At 59.1% G+C, this 18931-nt stretch overlaps 1 protein-coding gene across 6 annotated transcripts in view; it reads right to left on the minus strand.

Annotated features, from left to right (window-relative positions):
- Positions 1-18931, minus strand: part of ARHGAP23 (Rho GTPase activating protein 23) — an 86294-nt gene that overhangs the window by 42566 nt on the left and 24797 nt on the right. For 4 of the 6 annotated variants that reach the window (XM_010379347.2, XM_010379348.2, XM_010379351.2 and 1 more), the window contains exons 2-10: positions 12639-12800; positions 10010-10037; positions 8055-8150; positions 7800-7878; positions 7614-7668; positions 3430-4594; positions 1489-1644; positions 1153-1264; positions 884-941 (exon numbers count right to left, since the gene is read on the minus strand). In XM_010379347.2, coding sequence (XP_010377649.2) covers positions 884-941; positions 1153-1264; positions 1489-1644; positions 3430-4594; positions 7614-7668; positions 7800-7878; positions 8055-8150; positions 10010-10037; positions 12639-12800 — 1911 coding nt within the window. Of the gene's footprint in view, positions 1-883; positions 942-1152; positions 1265-1488; positions 1645-3429; positions 4595-5578; positions 5750-7613; positions 7669-7799; positions 7879-8054; positions 8151-10009; positions 10038-12638; positions 12801-16634; positions 17055-18931 lie in introns of those variants that run through there. The other 2 variants (XM_030923908.1, XM_030923909.1) reach the window with 2 other exon arrangements.

The raw sequence follows: 18931 nt of genomic DNA on the forward strand, positions 1-18931 counted from the left end.
AGGCAGAGGTGGGTGGATCACCTGAGGTCAGGAGTCCGAGACCAGCCTGGCCAACATGGAGAAACCCCGTCTCCACTAAAAATACAAAAATTACCCAGGCATGGTGGCACATGCCTGTAATCCCAGCTGCTCGGGAGGCTGAGGCAGGAGAATAGCTTGAACCCGGGAGATGGAGGTTGCAGTGAGCAAAGATCATGCCGCTGCACTCCAGCCTGGGCAACAGAGTGAGACTGTCTCAAAACAAACAAACAAACAGCTGGGGCTATCACAGGCCTGATCCTACCTCCCCAGGTGCTGAGGCTGGGAACTCCACCTGTCCACCAATCCCAACCCTGTGTCCCGGCCACACCTTTCTAGTGTCCACCCCCGACCCCGTCCCATGAAGACAAGACGCGATGCAAATACTGACTGAGGGTAGTGAAGGAAACAAATGAAGCCCCAGATATAAGCTCGGGGAGCTTCTATTCTAGCTGGGGAGCCAGGCAGGGAGGAAGGGAAACACCAATTGTACATGAGGCATGCTGAGGAGGAAAACATAGAGTAGCGAAGGGAGGCGTGAAATGTCAGTGGAGGCTGGAATTTCAGGGAAGACCTAAAAAGCCGTGAAGACGGTGGAGAAGTGAGTCATGTGGCTATGGGGGATGGGTCTGTAAAGAGGCAGTCCAGACAGGGGCCCCTGGGTGGGGCTGCACGGTGTCATTCAGGGATGCTAGGGCCCACAGAAGAGGGCGGGTCCCGCGGTGGACACGAGGGTGAGGGGTGCAGGGAGGAGGGGGAAGGCAGGAGCTGGAGCAGGAACCCCCATGCCAAGGCTGTGGCCCCACCTCCCCGACACCCTCTCTCCCCGCACCCTCGCTCCTGTGCACACACACTTGCAGCTCACCCCGTCGGTGAAGAAGCTCCGGAGCATCCGCAGGCTGGGTATGCGGTTTGGCAGGCGCCTGGGAAGCGAGGGTTGAGGGTGAGGGATGTGGGCAGCAGAGCTGGGACCTCACTATCTCGTCACCCACCAAAACCCAAGGCCCAGAGGCCTTCCAGTGGGGGAGGCACACTGTCCCCTGCATAGAGGACCCCAGGGCCAAGAGCCCTGCCCCAGAGCAGCTGGCCAGGGTGGCTGTGGCCACCCCACCCCATGTCCAGACAGCGCCTCACCGCAGAACTCGGCCCTCGTCGCGGAAGGTGTTGAGCCCATCATCGCAGGACTTGGAGCGCTCCGTGGTGATGGCCAGCAGGTAGGAGGAGCGGCGGCCAGCCTTGATGCTACCTGCAAAGCCGCCCACGTTGGGCCTCAGGGTCAGTGGGGCAGCAGGTCAGGGGCTTCCCAGAGCCCTCCCTTCTGGGCAGGGGCAGGAGGTGACTCTCCCAAAGGGCCCCAGGAGGAGCAGAAACCAGAGGAAGAGGCCAGACATGAAGCAGTAGGCCCAACAGAGATCCCTGGGACTGGGCAGCAGGGGAGAGGGTGGGGCTGGGGGTGTGGGGAGTGCTCACTGCAGTCCTGCGAGTAATGGCGTCCGAGGGTGAAGGTGAAGGTCGGGGAGGATGGGCTGGTGCCCAGGACGGGGGCCGAGTTCATGGCACTGGAGACCACAGCAGAGGCAGGGACATGCTTGGCTTGGAGGTCAATGCTGGGGCTGGTGGGCTCATCTGTGCACGAGAAGGGAGAGAGGTGTGAAGGCGGCAGAGAGTGGAGCCTGCCTGCCCCACCCCAGCCTTGCCAGCCCCTGTGCCACTCGCCTCCAGGCTCAAACACATCTCAAAGGGTCCTGCTGGCAACATGCCCACTGCCAAGCGTGACTGGCCCACTGTCCAGACTGTGGCCATGGAATCCTTTCCCTCAGGAGTGGGGCTAAGCCACCCTCCTTAGACCGGGCTCCTGAGGACAGAGCCAATATTCCCCCATCAGACTGGGAGCCTCTTGAGGGCAGGAACAGTGTCTCCACCATCAGACTGAGGGCACTCAGAGAGAATGAACTGTGTCTCTCCTCTCAGACCAAGAGCTTCCTGAGGGCAGGGGCAGTGTCTTCCCCATCAGACTGAGAGCTTCCTAAGGTAAGGGCTCCCTCATCAGTTGCGGCTCCTCAAGGGGAGAGATTACATCTCCCCCTCAGACAGAGTGTGCTCTGGAAGAAGAGACTGCCTCTCCTGGCCACAGCCTAGAGCCTTCCTTACTAACAGAAGGGGCTGTGTCTCTGCTGGAGGAGCCAGGGCTGTGTCTTCCCCTTGCCCCAGGCCTCCACCCTCTCACTGTCTGGTAGGGTGAGCTCACCTCCCATCTCCCGCCATCCCTCTCCATTACCCTGCATCTTGCTCTTTCTCCCTAGCCCCGTCTATCCTGCTCCCTCCTGGGCATCTCATATTCAACAGTCCTGAACCTTCTCCCCCTCTCACTCCCAACACGGGGATGAGGCACTACCTCCAAGCCTGGCCAGAAACCTGGGCATCACCCAGTCGCTCTACTCTCTTGCCTCTCCCTCTCCTGCATCCAGTCGAAGGCAAGGCAATGCTTTCAAAAGCCAACCCCAGTGACTGATGAGACCCTTGCGCCTGAAAGTGTCCTTACAACCCAGAAGGGGGGTCCTGCCTCTCACTTAAGGGTCTTTGCATATTCTATTTCCTCTCCTTGAATATTCTTCCCCTGAGGAACTCTTTCTCATCCTTCACGTCTTAGCCCAAATGTCCTTTCTCCAAGATTCTCACCACAGCCCTTCTCCGAGCCCTTCTCCTCAAGCTCCCTGTCCCACCACATGCCCATCCCAATGGATTGTTCCTGCCTGTCCACCACCCTCTGCTGGACCATCCAGTCCAGGAGAGCATGGAGCCACACACAGGGCCTGACACAAATATCTGGTGAGTGGATGGAGGGATGGAGGGTGGATGGAAGGGACAAAGAGGGAAAGATACAAAGGGAGGATGGAAGGAAGAGTCCAAAGAAAGAAAGATGGATGAATGGGTGGAAGAAAGGATGGAACAAATGAATGAACAAAAGAAGGTGAGAGAGAGGAAAATAAAGAAGGAAGAACTAGATGGATGGATGGATGGATGAATGGATGGAACAAATGAATGAACAAAGGAGGGAGAGGGGAAGGAAAGAAGGAAGGAAGAACAGATGATGGATGGATGGATGGATGGATGGATGGATGGATGGACGGATGGATGGATGGAGAGAGGGAGAAAAGAGTGTATGGAAAGATGCTGGAAGGATAAATGAATGAGAGGTAGGATAGAAGAAAGGATGACAGAAAACAGAAGGAAAGATGGAAGAATAGATGGATGGATGGATGGATGAACAGATGAATGAACTGACAGAGAAACAAGATGATCCCACCAGCACCCAGCCGAGTTCTGCCCATGATAGGCAGATGGGGTACAGCAGGACACAGAAAGCCAACAGCCAAGTCCCCCAGGACAGCCACATGTACCATCACTCACCAATAAAGGGGATGGAAGCCAGAGAGTCTTCAGTGGCGGCCAAAGGGGCCACCTTCCTGCCCAGGCGTTCCCCTCGCCCATTGGCCTCTGGCTCTGGGGACTCGTCACCAAATCCAAGGTTTATCTGTCTTGCGGGGGTCAGCTGAACCTTGCGGCCCGTCGGGGGCTTCTGCCTCAGGACCACCTCATCGCGGCGATCCTCCACAGGAGGCTCCAGGGCCCGGGTGCTGGGTTCCGGCCGTACAACCCTGGGTGGCTCAGAGGCCTCTGGTGGGAACGGTGCAGGGGACTGGGCCAGGTTGAAGGTAGGCAGCCCCCCAAAGGGTGAGTCCCGGAAGGAGAGTGCGTGCAGGAGGCCGGTCCGGCGCTGGAATGATGGGCTGTAGCTCCGGTAGCCGATGTACCCGTGGTCATCCAGGCCCTGCAGGCCAGGCGGGGGCGGGGCCTGGCGCCCTGGCAGGTCCCTAGTTGGGCAGGCGGGGGTGCGGGCAGACGAACGCTGGGAAGCCCAGCCACACCGCTCAAAGCGGGGTGACACCAGTGCCCCTGGCCCCAGTGCCTCGGCAGAACGGGTGGCCCGGCTCAAGTAGTCATCTGAGCGAGCTCGGCGCCAGCCCTCCTGGCCCAGCTGGCCCAAGGCATCCTGGGAGGTGGAGCAGGGCCACGCGCGGGGGGCAGCTGCCTCCTCCAACCGGTCCTGGGAGGCGCTGCGGGCCCGGGGGGCCATGGCTGGGCATCGTCTCTCCCCCGCCCTGCGGGGTACCTGGTTTGACAGCCAGTGTGACAAGGCCTGCTGGCACTCCAGTCTGCTGGGGGGCACCCGGCTGCCAGGCTCCGGGAAGGCACGGGGCGTCCGGGGCTCCGAGGCAAGGTGGGGGAAGGCACCAGGGCTGGGGCGGGGCTGGCTCATCCCCAAGGAAGAGTTGTCTGGGTGGGCACGGGCAGCAGGTGGCACGCAGAGCCCCGGGTCACTCCAGGCAGCAGGACTCCGGGGGTCACTGGGCAGTGCTGAGGTGGGCTCAGGCACCATAGTGGCCCTGGTGGAGGCCCGGGCCGGAGGGGCGTAGGTCTTGCGGGGGTAGCAGATGGGGGGTGGCTCTGGGATGCTGCGGGCCTCTCCAGAATACGGCTCGTTCCCTTTCAGGTAGGCATCCTGGGAGTAGGCCTGGCCGGAGACACAGACAGATGAGCAGGGCCAGACAAGTCCCATGGGGTAGGGGTATGGCAACCCGAGGAGGTCAAGAAGCCCAGGAGGGGAATGAAGGGAGAGGACCAAGCAGTGGGGGGAATGAGGGGGTGGCACAAGTGGGTGGGGGTGGAAGGGCATGTCCAGGGAGAGAACAAAGAAGAAGCAAGAAGCCTTTGAGACACAGGCAAACTCCAGCAAAAGTGGGATTTTGCTAAGACTATGACAAGGACTGCCTTAGCCACAAACATTCCAGCATCTGTTTCCTAGGGTCCTCCCCCAGTCCTGGCCTCCACCGCCTGCCTGCACCTTATGTCCACCAATGCCCAAAGCTCCTCGGGTGGAGCCGGGAAACCCCACAGAGACCAGTCAAGGTGGCAGATGAGAGAAGAAAGCCAGCTAGGGGTGTGTCCGGGTGGGGCAGAGGCTGGCAGAGCCCAGCTGTCCCTCCATCCCTGGGAATGGGGAGCTGGCTCCTGAGCCACAGGGGTGAAGAGGAGTTTGCCCACCTCCTGCCAGGCTTGAAGGAAGGCCCTTGAGCCACCTTCTGCCACCCCTGGGCCTGGAATTTGGCACTGGGAGCTGAGGCTGACGCTGCATTGCTAAGGAGTGACAGGGCCAGCGCCCAGGCCCAGCCAAAAAAGGAGTCAGCTCCCAGGGACAGTGGCCTTGTGGCCTGGGCCCAGCCTGGCCCCTGCTGAGGTGCCCAGGAGCCTAACTCAGGCCAAAGAACCAAAGGGTGGGAGGGTGAAACCAAACACACACACACCACACTACGAGGAGACACCGGAAGATACACACCCAGAGACACACTCACACACACACACAGTAAAACACAATGAAACACACACAAATAACTACAACTCCAGTCCCAGGCACAAACATCATGTGACGAGGACAAGCTAAACCACACCCCCGCACACTCAGCCCCTCCAGCTGGCACAGGGGCCGGCACACACATACCTCTCCCTCCTGCCATCCTGCCGTCTCCCCAGGCTCCCGGCATCATCACAGCGGCGGCAGCATCCTAGCCCGCCTCTGCCCACCCCCAGCTCTAACTCCCACAGTGACCACTGCGTCGCCCTGGCCAGGGCCTCTGGTCCCCCTCCGCCTGCCCTCCCTGCGGCTCCCCCTCACCCCCACCCGGCTCTCTCTCGGCTGGCTGGCGGGAGGAGGAGGGAGGAGAGGATGGGTGTGGAGGGGCCTCGCCGCGTCGGTGGTGGCGTCAGCAGCTGCCGAGGCCCGATTGGCCTCCAGCCTTGGCTCCCAACCACAGGAATGCCTGGGCCCCACCCTCCGGCTGGCGGAGATGCGGGGACCAGTGGAGGCCCCCAGATGCTGACATCTGGGGCTGCCAGCCCACCCCAGCCTGGGCAGAAGAACTGGAGGCTGCTGCCCTTCCCACTCCTTGCCCCTGCCAGCTGGAGAGAGTGGGGGACATCCTAGGGTCCCGCCCTGTCACCTCCCCATAGCTGGCCTCGCCTCAGCCTGGGGGAGCTGTACAGGCAGGGCCTTGAGACTTGGGGTGAGCGGTCTAACTCAGAGCCCCCCTTCCTTCCTTCCTCTCCCCAGGAAGAGCAAGGGGACAATCGAGGTCAGGGGTGGAGGTTTCCAGAGGGGCATCGTGCCAGGCATGGCACTGTGATTACAGTGATTACAAGAGTGCGTCCAAAGCAGAAACCAGCACAGGGGCTCCCAGGGCCTCCCCAGGCACAGTGACATCAGGGGCAAGTAAGCCGCCATCTGGCTGGGACCCATGAGACCAGGGAGGTGGGCACTAGACAGAGAGGACAGCCCGGGGCTCCGGGCACAAAGAGGCAGCGTGTAAGTGTGGGCGTGTGTGCGAAAGGGCATGCTCGGGAGTGCAGGGCCTGCTTCGTGCAGTGTCTGGGCCACGCTCTCTGTGTGTCAGGCTAGATGCTGTCTTCTAGGTATGCTGAGGTGACGAATGTATAAATTCGGAGTCCTGGCCGGGCGCGGTGGCTCAAGCCTGTAATCCCAGCACTTTGGGAGGCCGAGACGGGCGGATCACGAGGTCAGGAGATCGAGACCATCCTGGCTAACACAGTGAAACCCCATCTCTACTAAAAATACAAAAACTAGCCGGGCGAGGTGGCGGGCGCCTGTAGTCCCAGCTACTCGGGAGGCTGAGGCAGGAGAATGGCGTAAACCCGGGAGGCGGAGCTTGCAGTGAGCTGAGATCTGGCCACTGCACTCCAGTCCGGGCGACAGAGCGAGACTCCGCCTCAAAAAATAAATAAATAAATAAATAAATTCGGAGTCCTGTAACACGGGTGGACACATGCGCTGAGATGGGCAGGAGGATGCTGTGGTGCTTGCGGGCATACATGTTGTGATAGTGGGGCGTGGGTGTATAGTTGTGGAGAGGTCCGAGTATGCCAGGTACTATGCTGTTTGTACTGCAGGGAGCCAAGGGGCTGGTGAGTGTTTCATGTTTTAATGTTTGTGGGTGTGTGTTGTGGTGCACTTCGCTGTGTGAGGGTGAACTGTGGCAGTGGGTTCTTGTGTGGTTGTCTCTACTGTGGCACATGACTGGTGCTGTGTGTGTGTTGTGGTGTGCTTCGTGCTATACAGAGGGTGGGACTGTGGGGCTGTGCTCTGTGGCTGTGTACCTGTGTGTGCTGCTTGGGTACTGCGTGGTGCAGTACTCAGGGCCAAGCGGGGAGGGGATGCAGGGAACAGGCATCTCTCCTAGGAGCTGACAAGAACATGCCAGGCTGGTGAAGCCTGCTGGGCCACCCTCCTTCCAGATACCCTGGCAGGAATCCTGCCTGCCAAGGCCAGGACTCCTTCTCCCCCAGCACAGAGCAGGTCCGAATGAAGCAACAACCAGCCCCAGCCCAGGAATGGGCTTGGCATCCCCAATTGGGCAACGTCGGCCTGCGCCCTCCCAACACTTCCTTCTCTGCCTCCCAGGGGAGCCGGTGCTGCCCCAGGGCTCAGGGGTCTCCTCTCAGGCTGCAGGGGCCGGACTCACCAGCTGGAGGATGTCCTCGTCCTTGGGCATGATAGATAGCTCCAGAGTGTCATCGCTACAGAGACAGGCAGAGAGTCAGGCTGGGCCAATGAACAGGGTCTGGGAGGAAGGGATTCTGGTCTCCAGGGCACTCCCAGGGCAAAGGGGCGGGGAGATAATATGGGACACGGGGTCAGCGGCACTCACCTATTCTGGATCAGAGCTATGACCTGAGAGTAGGTCTTCCCAATGACGCTTTCCCCATTCACCTTTACCAGCCGATCTCCTGGGGACAAGGAGTGCATGACTGGTGATCAAGGGGCATCAAAGGCCCCATCTGAGAACCCCTGTACCAGGCATGGCTAACACTGTGGGGATAGGAGCTTCCCCAGCACTTGGATCCGAGAATCAAATCTTAGCCAGAAGGTAGAAAGTAGAGCCCAGGTAACTGGGACAGCTCACCTGTGCGAAGCCCTGCCCTGTGGGCAGGACCATCTTCCTTCACATTCTTGACAAAGATGGTGTCCATGGGCTCCAGGCGGTGCCGGGGGGAGGGTCCTGGTGGGCATCAGCCAGGTTAGCTGGGGGTGGCTGCTGAAGGTCACACCCATGCACCGCTACACACACAGGGGACACACACTCAGAGAATGATCGCACTCGCCCGGTCACAAACATGCACTGGCCCACACATCCACAGGGGACACTGGGCAGGCCCATAGAGGCACAGAACCCGACAGGAGGACACAGACCTGGGAGAATGAAAACCTATGGGGACACACCGTAAACACCTCCTGTGTCCTCTTTATGTGCTAAAACTACACTAAAAAGGATGAACAGGCCAGGCGCAGTGGCTCACACCTATAATCCCAGCACTTTGGGAGGCCAAGGTGAGTGGATCACTTGAGGTCAGGAGTTCGAGACCAGCCTGGCCAATATGGTGAAACCCCGTCTCTACTAAAAATACAAAAATTAGCTGGGTGTGGTAGCACATGCGCCTGTAATCCCAGCTACTCAGGAGGCTGAGGCAGGAGAAACACTTGAACCTGGGAGGCAGAGGTTGCGGTGAGCCGGAATTGTGCCACTGCAGTCCAGCCTGGGTGACAGAGCAAGACTCTGTGTCAAAAAAAAAAAAAAAAAAAAGCTCACGCCTGTAATCCCAGCACTTTGGGAGACTGAGATAGACAGATCATGAGGTCAGGAGTTCAAGACCTGTCTCTACTAAAAAATACAAAAATTAGCCGGGTGTAGTGGTGGGCACCTGTAACCCAGCTACTCAGGAGGTTGAGGCAGGAGAATTGCTTGAACCCGGGAGGTGGAGGTTGCAGTGAGCCCAGATCGCACCACTGCACTCCAGCCTGGTTGATAGAGCAAGACTCCATCTCAAAAAAGAAAAAAAAAAAAAGGATAAACAAGCACAGCCCTTGTCCTTCCAGAGCTCCCTGTCCAGTGGGGGAGGCAGATTCTCACATTCACAGGTGCACACACAAGTCACAAAACAGAGGAAAGGGCACCATACAAGAGGCCATAACAGTTCTGAAGACACGTGGCAGGGTCAGACACCCTCCTCGCAGGGATGCCCACTCCCAGAGACCCAGCAAGACACCTAATGTTCACATCCCTCACCTCCTCCTTTCCCCAGGCTCAGGGGCTCCAAAGCAGAGGTCCGAGGCCCCTAGGATGGGCACAAATTGCATTGCACCCCAACAAAGTTCCTCTGCTCCCAAGAGCTGCTAACTCTAAGCTAACAGAGAAATGGGCCTGCTCTAGGCCAGCTGGCTCCTCCCCCACCACGGCCTCTGGATGGGGATGCAGGAGTGTCCTATGGCTGCCCAGCAGAAGCCCCAGTGGCGGAGCAGGAAGGCTGCCAGAGAAGGCGCTCTGCCTTTAAATACCCTGGGAGCCTGGGTGTCCGCCAGGGGCCTCTGGGGAGCAAGGGCCACAGCAAGGGGAGTCAGGCTCACATCGTAGGAGAGAAAGACCTTGGGGCCCCCTGACTTCCACCAGGACCCTACTGTCTCCACCTCCAAGGACAGCCTTTGCTCAGCATTCCCACCACCAGCCCCCAGGCCCTGCAGCCCTGCCTTTTTCTAGGCTGGGAGCAGCTTGAGGGCAGGGGCCAGGTGCAGACACCCATCTGCTCCCCAGAGTGCCGCCCATAGTGTGCTGAGCTCAGCAAACTTCTGTTAAGGAAATGTCCAAGGGAGACAAATGTGAGAAAAGAAGGGGGAGAACAGAGAGAGTGAGGAAGAGGCGCCCAGAGGGGGCCAGACCCGGGGCACAGACAGGAACAAAGGCAGGAACAGGAGTCAAGGGAGGGGGACACAGAAAAGGACAGGCAGACTTGGCGGGGACAAGGAGAGATAGGAGCTGGAAGATGAGTCCCCATGCAGGTCCAGCGCCCACCAGTCCTCCCTTACCTCCTCCACGGCCTCCATTCTCTTCCTCCTGCAGGAAACAGAGGGGTGGGTGTTGGCCTCAGTCCAGCCCTCAGCAGCCAGGGGTGGCCCAGCTCCAGTGGGCAGGGCCCCTTCAGGTTCCCGCCACCCCTTATCTCCTCCCAAGTAGCCCAGCAGGGGAGGGTGCGGGAGGGGTGTCCAAGGGGCACCAGGTCCCAAGCCAAGTTCCCCAGTGACATGCGCCCCCACCACCCCAGCACCCTAACCATCGGGGAACCCACAATCCAGCAAGTGACCCAAGACCCCTTCCCTGGGGGAGCTCCCAGCCCAATGCGGGAGGCATCACATAGGCTCACACACACAGAAGACCCGGGCAGTCACAGATAGGCGCATGACAAGTGCAAACTACAGCTATCGGCTCCAGGGAACGCCAAGGGGAGGCCTGATTAGAGTCCTCCTGGGGAGGGGACTCAAAGGCATCTGAGGGTGGCAGGGAGAAGGCATTGTGGACGAGGGAGGCGGGGCATGCAGATGCCGGCTGGCAGGGATAAGCGCTCACAGCACACCAAGGGCTGAATCGCTGAGTTAAAGGAGAAAGTCAACAACTGCAAGTGACAATACTCAGGCTAAAGCACTCAGGCTTACAGAACAGAAAGAGGGAGCCAATGGAAGTTCTTTTGTGGGAGAGAGTGGAGGTAAAAATGCCAGTTAGGGGAGAGGATTCTGGCACCCGGGTGCAGGGTATCAAGGGGACCCACTGGGAGGCCTCTGGGATCACCCTGGTAGGTGATGGCGCTAGACTTGGGCGGGGAACGAGGAAGGAGGGCATGGAGGTCAGAGGAACAGGCTCAGCCAGCTGGATGTGGCATTTTAGAGCTGGATCGGACCTTCAGCGTCATCTCTTCTAACTCTCTCCACACATGTATCCATCGTACAGCTTACCGGGCAAGGTGTGTTCAAGGCCACTCAGACTCAGTGGCAGAGCCAGGGCTGGAACCCAGGCCTCTGTGGCACCCCAGTGAGGACAGGGTGGGTCACAAGAAGGCTGTTGGGCCCTTCTTGGGAGCAAGCACTCTGCCCCCGTCCTCCCATGTGGGGTGCACTCCAGCTGATGCAAACTGACAGCACTGTGAGCAGGTGGCAGAGGCAGACGGATGCATTTGGACGGCTGAGCTCCCTGCAGGCTCCCAGGCGGCAGCATGAAGGACGGGAGAACACAGCCTCCTCCCGCCTCCAGGCCAAAGGCCCCTCCCAGCCCTGGGCAGGTTCTGGAAAGGAGAAGCAGCCTGTCCCTGGCTGTCACCCTTCAGCAGGGTCCCCTGAGAGAAGGTGCCAGGGGGCAGAAGGAGGGGCATTCTGGGGAAAGTGTGAAGGAAGTACTGGTGTTTCTGGAGAACTAAGGGGCTGGTGTCCTTGGGCATGAAGGAGGGGTCTGTGCTCCCTCCACACACCATCAGCACCCACTTATGTTCTTAAGCACAGCTGTAGCCAATGAGAACAGTTATGCAGGAGCCCCAGAGCTTCCGGCATGCATGTGAGAGCTGCAAGTTACATGTACACATGACATGTATTTGCAGACACTATATGCACACATAGAGAGATACACACATGCGTGTCCATGGCCAGCACGTGGTGCACACAGAGAGACATGCGAGCACACGAACACAGACAGTGAAGTCCCCTGTTTGGTTCTCTGATAAGTGGGACCAAGGGAGAGTCCCCCAATAGCTAGCTGTGCAGGCAGATCCCAGCCCTAGGGAAAGTGGATAGAGGGGTTCATTGACTCCAAAATCAATGTCTCCTCCCTGCTGGAAAAGAAGTGGGAATGGGAGCAGAGCCCTAGTGGGGAGCTCTGGTTGCTCCCTGGGGCCCCTTCTGTCTCCTTCCCACACTTCTGCTTTGCTGTCAGGGAGCCCGCCCCCTAGCTCACAGCCTTGGATTGGGGTCAGGACCCCGGGTTCCTGGACTCGGAGAACACAACATTTACATTAGGGCAGGAAGGACTCTGAGGGGTCAAGTTGATAAATGTTCTCAGGTTCCAACAGGAGAAATGGAGCCCGAAGATGGGGAGGCGGCCCCAAATTCACAATGAGTGAGGAGTTGTCCCAGGACTGGAACTCTGGGCTCCTGTGTCCCAGCCTCGGTCTCTTTCCAGCGCACTAAGCTGTCGCCAGCAGGGACCAGGGGTGTGCTGGGAGGGCTTCCACAGGAGTGCTAGGCCCCTGAGAGCTCACGCTGGAGCGGAGAGAAGCAGCCCCAGCTCAGAAGCAGTTGGTAGATCAGGAGTCCCAGGAACTCCCAGGCATGTTCACCTGCCAGAGACAAGCATCTGGGGGTGTGAGGTAAGCATCCTGGCTGCCCACCTGCAAGGTCCTTGCCCTGCACCAGCCACCCCTCCTGGTCTCCTGAGAAGACCCAGGCCACAGTGATTAAAGTGTTTGTCCATGGTCACACAGTGCAAATCACCCAGCCAAGGCTGGCACTGCCTCCCTGCAGTCCTCCTCCCCAGGCCACAGCAGAAGGGAGTCAGGCCGGACCCCAGGAAGGACCCCTTCTCTGAGAGGATCAAAGGACCATAAAGGGGACTGGCACAAAAGAGTCTCCCTCCCCCATGAAAGCTTCCTCAGACCAAGCCAGGGCAGTGGCATACCTTCAGGCTACAGTGCACGGCCGACTCGGGCGGGTACACGATGAAGTGGCGCAGAGTGAAGCCAAAGCCGTCCTGGGGACTTTTGTGCAGCAGCAGCGTCCTCGGCCCCTGCCAGGGGAAGGGGCGCCTAGGAGAGCACCCATCTCTTGGGCCCAGTGGCAGCTGTGGGAGACAGGGAGGCGAGGCTGAGCACCCGTGTTGCTGACACTTCTGGCTGTTTACACCGCCTCCTGCAGCTCACAGGACCGGAGGGGCACCGAAAGGGGTCTTTCACCCTAGGGTTGCTAGGCACCCTCCCTCCCCTGACCTCCTCCTCATCCCTTCCTTCCTCTCCCACCTTCATCAGCCCAATAGCTTTTTCCTTCTTTCCTTTACACTCAGTCCCCTCATAATGTCTTTGCCTTCAGGAAAATAACTCACTAAAACAAGTTCATTCAGTTCAGTTCAGCTGAGTTCAGCAAATGTTCACTGAGCACCTACTATGTGCAGGACCCTGGATACATAGCCTTCCTGCCCAGTGCCTGTCGTTGTCTTAGCTCATGCACAATCTCACACACGCACATGCACACATACATGCACTCCCAGACAGACACATACTTATGCAGACACAGCCACAGCCACATACACTCATGCAGATGGAACATACCGCAAACATACAGACAAGCATGTGCAAATGTGCAGACACACAGATACACACAAATGAGTACACATGTGCACACTTATGTAGACACATAGATATGCACAGAGTTGCACAGAATCAAAGTCCTGCACACACAACGCACATACAGATGCATGCACATGCATCACAGACATGCAGATACACACAGGCACAGCAGACCGGTACACACGCATCCTTCAAGAACAGCAGCAGGAACACAGGGGGGACCAAGAACCAAGAGGGAGTGGACTGGACATCAGACACCTGAAGGGACTTCCTGAGGCTCCAGAGCCCAGCCCAGAGGCCTGACTGGTTCACCAGAAAGGCTGGGGGTGGCTGGGCCGGTGGCTCACACCTGTAATCCCAGCACTTTGGGAGGCCAAGGCAGGTGGATCACCTGAGGTCAGGAGATCAAGATCAGCCTGGCCAACAGGGTGAAACCCTATCTCAACTAAAAATACAAAAATTAGCCAGGCATGGTGGCTGGCGCCTGTAATCCCAGCTACTCAAGAGGTTGAGGCAGGAGAATCGCTTGAACCCGGGAGGCAGAAGTTGCAGTGAACTGAGATTGCACCACTGCACTCCAGCCTGGGCGACAGAGCAAGACTCTCTCTTAAAAAAAAAAAAAAAAAAAAAAAGGCCGGGAGTTTCAGAGACACTAAGCCCCCTGTCAGACCTCCCAAAATTCTTGGGAGTCTCCAAGATGATGTGGCAGAGGGTGTCTGAAGACAAGAGTTTGGAGGGGGCACACAGGTCTGTTTCTGGGGCAAGAAGCACAACAGTGCCTGAGAGAGGGCTCCCTTTGGGAAACAGAGAGGGAAGGCGGGTGACAGGAGGGTATTAGATAGATGGTGCTCATGGGGAAGATGGGAGCCACGGGGAAGCTGCCTCGCTTTGAAAAGCCAAGAGGCCCCCTAGAGGACTCTTAAATCCGTAACATCACATGGCCTAACCTCTATGTTGTCCCTAGTCCAAGCCCCTCAGAGGGCAAGAAGCCCCCACCACCAACACTCCTCACTCCCCTCAACTCCTCATTAGTTCTGGAGCGAGGAGTTCCCACTTCACTAGCAACATCCCCTTTTGTCCCCTTGTCATAGCTGGAGAAAGCTCAAAAACATCTGCCACTCAAATGTCCTGATGCCAAGTTCATTCATGGACTATCCACCCTCCTGTCCACGCACACAGTGGAGGGAGACAGCTGCCCTCTGCTAAGGATTTCCGCATAAGGGAGAGCCTGGCTGCTGTCGAGCAGGCCTGGGGAAGAGGCTGGATCCTCCAATCTCAGAAGATTAAATAAAAATGTGACACAGACAATAGGCAATAGGCCTGCTTCATACAGCCCCAGGGGATAGAGCCAGGTGGAGTATGCAAGAGGCTGAGTGGAGCTCCAGGCAAGGGAGACAGACCATTCTAGACTGTTCTAATCCTATACAGTCTGGAAAACTACCCAGATGAGGCTATGAGTGCCCCCTACCAGACAGGCGCCATGCAAAAGCTGGAAGACCCCCAGTCCAGAAGGCCTCAGCAGGGGTTCTGACATCAGGGGTAGTCCAGCATCTTCCACTTGTAGCTTTAGCCTAGCCTCTCCCATGGTGCCCTGCACCCCCATGGGGGCCTGGGGAGCCCAGAGGAGAAAATTCTCTGGGAATTCTGCTGAGGTCTGAAATCCCCCGGATTTCCCATCTCTGCTGACCTGGCAAGGAACTGATCAGGGAGCGAAGAGGGTCTGGGGATCCCCTCACCAACTGCCCTCTCCTACCAGAAGCCCCTGCTCCTCACCAGTGTGGGCTGCCCCCTGCCTGTCCCCCACCCAGGCTCAGAACTGAAGCTGTTTGCAGGGCCCATTGTTTTGCTACTGTCCTGGATTAAGGTTCAAGCCACCAGCTGCCCCAGTGACGAAAAGTGACTGGGACAGGTCCCCGCACGCCCCCGCCCCTCCCCCAGCACACATCCTGCCTGGAGCTGCCAGCTGCCTGGGGGGATGCTCCCTGGGAGGGCCTGCATGTAATCCAGGGCAGGAGGCATGTCTTCCTCTCCAGGTCCCCTCCTTACCAAGCACTACCAGCATTCCCTCCCTTATCTCTGCCTCTCCCTTTCCTCTGTTCCTTCCTTCCAGTCCCCTTCCTCCCACCTCTTCCAACTAGGCTCTTGAGAATGTCAGCCACCACACAGGCACAGCTACCACACCCCTGCTTGAAGAGGAGACATCAGGACACCCAACAAGAGCCACAGCTGGCATCACCCCTGTGGGAAGTTCTTCCTTAGGTTTAACCTCAATCCTTCATGCTATTATACATGCACGTTTCCTCTCCTCCCCTGTGATCTGGGACAGAACTGAGTCTTGTGCTCATCTTGAGGTGGGGGAAGTGATAGGTGCAAAAACAGAGAAGAAGCCGTTGATAACAACTAGAAAGGTGCACAACTCACACACACAGAGCTCTGCCTCTCTGACTTAGGTACAGAGACAAGGGGACTGAGAGGGAGTCGCTCAGGGGACACAGGGACATTGCTGATTAAATTCTCCTGGACTGGATCTATTTCCAAACACTCCCACCCTCATGTCAGGAAAGAAAGAGACGTCCAAAAATATCAGCTGATGGTGACAGCAGGGCAGACGGCCTTAGGCCACAAATTAGGCAGAGGTGGACACGTGGTGGGTTGGCAGCACCAGGAACTAGAACCCAGGAGCCCTGCTCCTCCCCCCGGGAGCATAAAGAGGTCATTGCAGGGAGCAGTGTTCAGGCCGGGCATGGCGCCCACTGTGACTCACACCCTACCAGCCTGGTCCATCTCGGATATCAGAAACAGGGCAGTCCCCCAGCCCAGCCCTGTCAGCCCTGAGAGCACTCACTACCTGCAGGGGCCCGTCTGCCACTCAGCCCCCTCTGCCCACTAGGAAACCCTCGTGTGCTGTGTCCAGGTCCCCTACCAGGGATGGGGTGGGTCGTGTGCCCTGCTCCATTCAGTGGTACCTCTGCCTGCCTCGGACTCAGGGTCCCTGCCCGCCCACACCCTCTGGGATTCTTAGAAGCCCCAGAGTCTCTTCAAACGCTCTGGTCCCTTCCATCCTTCCACTGCCTGGAAACCGAGAGGGCTGAGCCCTCTGGAGGCCTCGACCCAGACTGGGGGTTGTCATTCCAGAAGCCCTGGCAGAGCTCCAAGCCACAAATCCTGCCACCCTCAGCCCCGTCTCTCAAGCGCCTCACTCACTCCCCGCTCCAGGGGCATCAGTCCTGGAATGCAGGGGGCACACAGCTCAAAGGCCGCAGGGAGTTGGTGACCCAGTCCCACTCAGACCCCGACAAGTCCTGCCCCGGCCCCGGCCCCACGGCGCTCACCCTGGCCCGGCGCGGCCCGGGCGCGCGGCGGTCGCTGTGACTGAGGCAGGGCAGCCAAAGACAGCGCGGTTCTGGGGCGCTGCAGTCCACACCGACGGCGCGCTCCCAGCGCCAGCCCCCGGACCCCGCGCGCTCCACGCGCCACACGGCGCTGCCCACCAGCTCCGCGGCCGGCGGGGACTCCCAGGTCCGGCCACCGCCCCGGCCCCAGTATGCCCCAGGCCGGGCTTCCGGAGCCGCGTGCGCCGCGCGGGGGCCCGGGGCCGCTGCTAGGCGCCCGGTAGACGGCGTCCTCAACCGCCCGGGCGGCCGGCGGGCCCCGGGGGTCCCCGCCCGCCCCCCGGAACCGCGGGCCCTGGGCCCGGGGGCCCCGAAGGGACTGACGGCCCGCGCGGACGGCGGCAGGACGGCTGCAGCGGCTCCGCGCCTCCCGCGCCTCCCGGCTGAAGGCGCCCGAGCCCCGACACGCCCGCGAATCGCGCAGGGCTGACGCCTCCCCCTCCGGGGCGGCCCCTGTCCGCGGCCGCCCAGATCCCACACTCACACCCCACACGCCAGGGCACTACACAGTCCCCCACACGACCACACCCTCGCACCCTCACACGCAGACGGCAGCCCTCGACCCAGACATGCACTCTTCCCCAGCCCGCACACCTTGCACCCTTCCAGTACACACACACACACGCATACACGCGCACATCTGCCCCATGCACCCAGAGAAACAGTCACACATGCTCCAGGTGCCCCTCACTCTGCTTCACATCCTACCCACTCTGTATAGACCCGCACAACACACATCCACCCGCCCACACACACTCACCCTATGTGCATATACCCCAGAAACACACTATTCCTCCCCCCCACACACAGGACTCTTCCACATCGTATACACACACCTCAGACATCCGCCCAAGTGTATACGGTCCACACACTCACAGAAAGATGCATGTGCAAGCACACCAGACCCACATTGACCCACCCACACACTCCACACATACCCCACAGGGACCCCCATCACATGGCAGATGCTACGCGCACACTGAACAGCTCAGGTACTCCAGGCACGGATGCCACAGCCCCTTGGGTGCTACACACACTGCCCTGCACAGAGTGACAGCCACATACCCTTAGGTGCAGGTGAAGTCCCCAATACCCCTGTGGGAACCACCCTCCTCCCCAGGACTCCCTACCCATTAGCTCTACCTAGAGGGGCACCACAAGCTGATGATCACTCAAAGCTGGCCCCTCTTCCACCCCTGGCATGTGAGCCAGACAGGAAGCGCCATGTTGTGCTAGCCCCTGCCCTGCTCGCCCTTCCTGGCTCTCCCTCTTCCCAGTCTTCATCCGGGTGGGGCTTACCAGAGGCCTTGGCTCGTGGATGTGTAACCACCATTACCATTTCTAGCCCACTTGACTGTTCACCAACAATATCACTACAGTCACTTGCTGTGGCCTGGGGCCATTACTATGGCCTCATTTGCAGGGAAGGAAACTGAGGTCCAAGAGCACCCAGCTTGTTATGGCAGCATGGGGACTCCAACCCCTGGGCCCCTCATCCCAACTTCTATCCTACACCCAAATCCTAACCAGCAGCCAGGAAAGCGGGGCAGCTCCAGCCCAACCCCACTCCCGAATCTAGGAGGAGTCCAGGAGGAAGCGCCATAAAGTTTGGGCCTTTCTGGGGCAACTACCAGAAGGGAGCACCAAGCAGATGCAGCTCCCCTTCCCCCCCATTCCACCATCCACTGTCCCCAGCAAGAACCTGCCAGGAGGGTGGCCCAATGGGGAGGTAGGAAATCCAGAAAGGGGGTGGGGGGTGGGAGATGGAGGGGCAGAGATGGGGAGGGGCCTGGGGGCAGAGGGAGGGGAAGGGAGGAGACAACGAAGTGTCAGAAGGTGAAGGAGCAAAGGGATGGGAAGGGAGCCTGAGGGACAGAGGTGGGAGGGGAAGGGGAAGGGAGCAGAGCGGACCACGAGGGAGGTCCGGATCAAGGGAGGGAGAAGGAAGAGAGAGGAAGGGTGAGGGTGAGGCTTGTGGGGGCGGCTGCCTGTGTCAGCCAGGGAGCTGGTTTTGTTCGCCTGTTTCCTGTTTGCTGTTTGCTGGGCTCCCCCTCCGTGCAAGAGCTGGACCCACCACCCCCACCCTGGCGGAAGCCAGATGGGAAGAGTGAGGCTGCCACGAGCTGAGTCAGGAGAGCTTAGGGGGAGAGCGGGAAAGGGCTGCAGCCAGGGAGGGCAGGACACGATATCTCCATCAGCACCCTCTCCCGCCCCACTTCCATTGCTAGAAAACTAAG

This window comes from Rhinopithecus roxellana, chromosome 19, assembly GCF_007565055.1.
Source record: "Rhinopithecus roxellana isolate Shanxi Qingling chromosome 19, ASM756505v1, whole genome shotgun sequence".
NCBI lineage: Eukaryota > Metazoa > Chordata > Mammalia > Primates > Cercopithecidae > Rhinopithecus > Rhinopithecus roxellana.